A 6000-nucleotide genomic window follows, 5' to 3' on the forward strand; every position below is an offset into this window, starting at 1 on the left:
TAGTAATTTGATTTTATTTTTATTAATAATATCAGTTAGCTCTTACACTGCCTTCCTTTCTCTTTTTTGGGGGGGGGGGGAATTTGTATTTTCTATTTTAAAAGGTAGAGTGCCGGAAAGGGTTAAGCACTGTTTCATGAATACTTGAATGTTATTTTACAACACATACAAAGCCTTCCATTATGCATCATATTTCCATGTTATTTTATGTTTTTTCTTAATAAATTTTTATTAGGCTGTATGTCTACTTAAAATTTTAGTTATTTTTATTCATCTCGCCTATGTTCTGTCTAAATATTGGAAAGATAAAGTAAAAGAACAACTTTTAGTACAAACATTTTATAAAAGTAGTTTATAAAATAAATTATGTATGCATATTTATAAGTGAATTTTATAATTCATTAATCATACTTTTATCGGTTATTTTCAAAAGTGCTGCTGGTATTTGATTTAGGTTTCTATAATAAAATATTCTTTTATCGTAGTTCAGGGTCTTGCAATGTGTATTTTTCTCCTCTTTATGAGGTTATCTTGACCTTAGTGGAAATTATTTTGATACCAACATATTAATGTGTATAAGTGGTGATCAGATAAGAATCATTTATATTATTAAATTTCATACTTTCATCATCAAGGTCTACATAACTTTCACCAGAATAGTTACGTTCTTCTTATGCATACTTAGACTACTGTTTTTATCTGATAGCTATCTTATTCCATCATCATTTAAGCATTTTATTCTTATGCAACATTGTTTAGATTTCACAGTTATAATAAAACCAAACACAACTCATTTTGTACGAGGGCAATCCCCCCAAAAAAAGGTCTCCTATATTTTTAGATATACAAAGAATCGTTTATTTTCTATAATTGCTACATCACTTTAAAGATTGAAGAATGCTTTATTTTTCAACATAATCGCCATTTCAGTTGATGCATTTTTGTAGACGCTGTGGCAGTTTTACAATGCCCATGTCATACCAGCTTGCTGCCATGCCCTTCAGGAAGCATTGAGGAGCTTCATGAGCATCCAGAGTGATCCTCCGATCTTTACACATGAGTTCCTCAACTTTCGCGATTGTCTCGTCGGCAATTGATGGCCTCCCGCTCCTTTCTTTGTCATGAATTTCAGTACGACCGGCTGTAAACTCTCTACACCACTTGCGAATGTTTTTGACATCCATACACTTCCGTCAATAGGCGGTAAATTTCAACCGGTTTAACGTCTTTTGCGTTCAGAAATCGAATAACTGCGCGCACTTCGCGGTAACGTTTATTGGGAGCTCCATTTTGAATGGCTGCCAAAGCCAAGACTGAGCATCTGAGCGAAGCGCCTGCGTGCTTATGTGGTAGCGGAGAAGGCACCATTCACAACAATGTTGCCAACAACCGTATTAAAACTTTCTCTATGTCCCGAAAAAATAGGAGACTTTTTTTTGGGATTGTCCTCGTAATACACTTCCATTAGCTTTTCTTGTCTTGTAGTGTTTGATATCCAAGAGTTGCAGCACTTTACTGTGGGCATTCTGAATAGTTTTAACTTTTTCTAATTCAGGTGATGGTAAATTGCAAAAGCAGACTTGTTTTGAAACCTTCTGTTAAAACTATTTTTGCACTTTAAACAACTCTTTTCATATTCCAGTAGCACTCGATAAATTTTGTTTGTTCACCTGGAGCAATTATTTGAAATCTGTTAAATCCGAAATGGGGGAAAATTATCAGCTATTAAAAGTGTACATAATTTTTTGGGAGACAATCCTGTTTCTTTTTCATCTGGCATTAAGCAAATAAAAGATTATGAAGTCTAAATTTTGTAACTGAAATTAATTTTTTATAGTTTATTTGAGTGTCGGTTTATAAAATGCGAAATGATACTTTTGCACAGATTTATGTCAATAGCTGTGTTTATCATAACATTAAATAAAAATTTATAACATTAATTAGAATTGCTAAAAAAATATGCAAGTTCTTTTTGTCAGTAGCTCTAACACTGAGCATCCTGTGAACTGCTCTTTATTATAGTGATACCGTAATTTCCGGAAGAAACGCCGTGGCGTTTACATGTTACATTAAAACTTAAATTTTCAGCGGGTGCGGCGTTTCTACCCATGCGGCGTTTAGGTGCACTAAAAATAAAATATTTCCTATGATGGCCTTGTCATTGTGCATAGACTGGTGCTGTTCCCACACAGAAGACCACTCAGTTGCTTTTTGCGAACGTTTTTCGTTTACATTCTTTCCCTTGAATGGACCTACATGCCTTATTCACCCTAAACGAGATCTCAGAACAATAACATTCTTCCCCCTTTCAAATCAACACTCTCATCAGTTTGAATAGTCTCTCTCCTCTGCCATTCGATGAATCTTCCAGGACCCATCCTCCCCCACCCCTGCCTTTTTGCAATTTTTTCAAAGGTAGACACGACTCCACCTGCCTTGCAATAACAAACTCTGACGTATTTCCCCTTCGGCATGAATGGATTTTTCTTGGCATTCTGCCAGATACAGATCCCATCAGTTTGGGTACAAGTACTTGTTGAATGGTTTTTAAGTAAGAAGGGAGCGGAAAATTTTTGAAAATGTCCCTAAACGACACAGAAGCTATACTCCTGGTTTTAAGCTTAATGTAATTTCACGTGCTGAACAAATTGGAAATCAAGCAGCAGCTCGAGAGTTTGAAGTGGATGACAGATGTATTCGACGTTGGAGAACTGAAAAATAACTTCTTAAAAATATGCCACAACAGAAATGAGCCAAAAGAAGTGGTACTGTAAGGTGGCCAAATCTAGAGGACGACCTTGCAAACTGGATAAAGGAGCAACGAGGAAAGCAAATGGCAATTTCGACTGTAAAAATTCGCTTACAAGCAAAATTTATAGCAAAACGAATGAATATAAATGATTTCAAAGGAGGTGTAGCAGATTTATGAAAAGAAAAAATATTTCTGTGCGTACTAGAACAACAGTCGGGCAACAATTACCAATGGACTGGCAGGATAAAAAGTCATCTTTTCTAAAATATGTGACAGCTATTATTGACAAAAAAAACTTCGGCGCAGATAATAAATATGGATGAAACGCCATTAGCTTTTGACTCTCCTGCAAACAGAACTGTTATGAAACTGGTGCAAAAACTGTATCTGTGTTATGACGGGGCATGAAAGAACGTCATTTACATGTGTGTTAGCTTGTGCCGCAAACGGTGACAAGCTAAAGCCGATGATCATTTTTAAACGAAAGACTATTCCGAAGAGAGATTTTCCTAATGACGTAATTATTTGTGCAAACGAGAACGGCTAGATGTGCGAAACAATCATGCATGAGTGGCTACAAAAAGTTTGGCAGTGTCGTATGGGATCTTTTTTCCAACCAAACGGGTTATTGATAATGGATTCCATGCATGCTCATTTCTTTGAGTCAGTGAAAACCAGATGTCAAAAATTGTCTACGACCGAAGCAATAATTTCTGGTGGTTTGACAAAAATCTTAGAAATGTTAGATTTGTCAGGTAATAAATCCTTCAAAGCTGAAGTCCGAAAGCGGTGGGAGTGTTGGATGAGTGAAGGATTGCATACGTAAACCAAAATCAGTAAAATGCGTAGAGCATCTTATGTAGAAATTGCAAAGTGGGCAGGAAGTGCATGGAAATCGGTAGAAACATCGTCAATAATAGCAGGGTTCAAAGAAGCTGAAATTATATCCTTAGATAAAGAGACTGTAAACCAAGAGGATGAATGTGACGATCTGGAAGACTTAGTTAGATCAGGATTTACTAAATCTTTTTAATTCAGATAGTGAAGAATCAGATTTTGATGCCTTCATATGATGTACAGTTTGCTGTAATTCATAAGAAAATTTAAAATTTCCTTTTGTCATCCAAATTTAATATTTCATTGTTGCAACATTTTTTATAATATAGTCTGAGTATTACAAATATGGACTTCTTTAGTGGGTAAATATAAGTATATACGTGAAGGTAAATATATTTTCCACATTTCTTACCTTTATTTTTGAGTTATGGTTTCATTTCATGCATTTTTCTTAACTGTTATGTCATATATCAGGACTTAGGTTGAGGTTTTGCATCTATACGGCCCACGACGTCACACACAATTTAATCTATTGTGGCGTTTCTGTGTAATTTTAATTTTTTTCCCACCATTTTTCTCGAGTGCGCCGTTTACGCTGATGTAGCCTTTCTTCCGGAAATTATGGTAGTTTCTTTTTATAGTTCAGAAATTTTATAATTTTCTTCATTGAAAACATGAACTTTCATTAATATGACTTAACGGAGATCTGAAAATAGCATTAAAGAAGTAATGGTTTCCAGAATACTCCAATCATTCAAAATGGTGATAATTTCAATTATTTCTCTTGTGTCTAAAGCAGCATTTACATGATGAATTAGTGGCATAAGCAGTACAACTAGCATAAGAAGAACTTCACTGCTAGGCAACTAGACATTGGCTGTCTTATTGAAATTGGTAAAAGAATTTTGCTTAATTATTCCAATTTTCCAACTTAAAAATGTCACAGAAACCAACTACTCATTGCAAACTAAATGAGCTGAAAACCTGTAGACACATTCATAATATACTTAAATTTATTTTCACTACTGACTACAGCTTAAACCCTGTTCAATAAATGTGAACAAATCTAATAACTTATATGCCTTATTATGTCAGTAGCAGTTGTGATGTTTAAGCTTCTTGTGTGAATGCTACCTTGAAATTTGGACTAAGAGCCTGCTGTACATGAATGAGTTATAAATGGCATCTTAATTGACTGATTATTATTAGAATGTAGCACTATGTGATAAAAATGTGAGCATGGTTAGTAAATAATGGCAAAATGCATAAGAGGACTCTGCTATGGAAGGGCATCTTCATGGGGATTTCTTATGAGAAACAGGCTTGCATTTATATTATACATGAGGAAAACCATTAAAGATCACAACAGACATCCACCATAATAAGTAACTAAAATTAGATACAATTGTTAGTATTCTGTAGTTTCTGTTTATGTCTCCTGATTTTTTATTTAAAATTATCATAGTTGAATCAAAAAATGATTAAATTTCAATCTCATCACCAGATCCCTCCATAAAACACTTTCCTTTTCAGGTTGCAGTAGTTAGTTTATTTTCAATTATCTGCAACATTTTTTAAGGCATTCTAGGAATATTTGGATGACTACAGGTTTATAATTTTGTCTTCTATACAAAATTTGTTTACTTTTTTAACTACAATGCCTGCTTATTTCTTTTTAGGGGCCGATCTCCCGAATGGTACAACAGAGCTTATGGACAAATTTGTGTGCTTTCGTTAATAAGATTAAGAAATTCATTTTCCCGTAGTGGTGCAGATGGGCCGGAAACTAAAGTGTAAAAGTGCCAACTAACTTTCAGTTCTTAAAGATCAATGTATATATTTCAAATTTTATGACTATGGCATCAAAGACTGATGTGTATAAAAAAGTTCTTATCTATCTATTTAAGAAAAAACTAGTCAGACGACAAAGAATAAACATGTTAAATTGATTCATTTTATTTCTTTCTTTAAGGAATGTATTGTGGAAAAAATAAAATGTACATATTCAATATTTCAGACATTGCTTTTTTGTCGTAAAAAGTTATTTATTTTTTCTTACTGAGTTTTAGTAGCTTTAAGCACAAATAGTATTTTCGTGATTATGGAACTGAATGGTTAAACTAAATTATTTTTAGCCTTATGATAAGAAATCAAGTAAAATTTTGTTTTGTTAAAAGATGGGCATTATAACATTTTAAGTTTTATTACTAAGGCAACTAAAAACGACAAACACAAGGAAAGGTATTTAATGTATTTTCAATGAAATGATTATAGATAGTTTCATAATAATTTATCAAGTAACTAATATTGTAAATATGAAATGGTTAAGAACATAAAGATGGAACAGGCTGATTATTAAAATGGACAGCTCAGAGTAGAGATATGCAAGATATAAATGTTTATTTTAGAAA

General features: G+C 33.5%; 1 protein-coding gene across 2 annotated transcripts in view; it reads left to right on the forward strand.

The window, feature by feature from the left end:
* Positions 1–5605, forward strand: part of cv-c (RhoGTPase activating protein) — a 411227-nt gene extending 405622 nt beyond the window's left edge. For both annotated transcript variants that reach the window (XM_085808436.1, XM_035351983.2), the window contains exon 20: positions 5269–5605. In XM_085808436.1, coding sequence (XP_085664562.1) covers positions 5269–5386 — 118 coding nt within the window. In that variant the 3' untranslated portion in view covers positions 5387–5605. The remainder of the gene's footprint in view (positions 1–5268) is intronic.
* Positions 5606–6000: the final 395 nt, after the last annotated feature.

This window comes from Stegodyphus dumicola, chromosome X1 (assembly GCF_044657685.1).
Source record: "Stegodyphus dumicola isolate Sdum_Otavi_A_Nest chromosome X1, ASM4465768v1".
Classification (NCBI taxonomy): Eukaryota; Metazoa; Arthropoda; class Arachnida; order Araneae; family Eresidae; genus Stegodyphus; species Stegodyphus dumicola.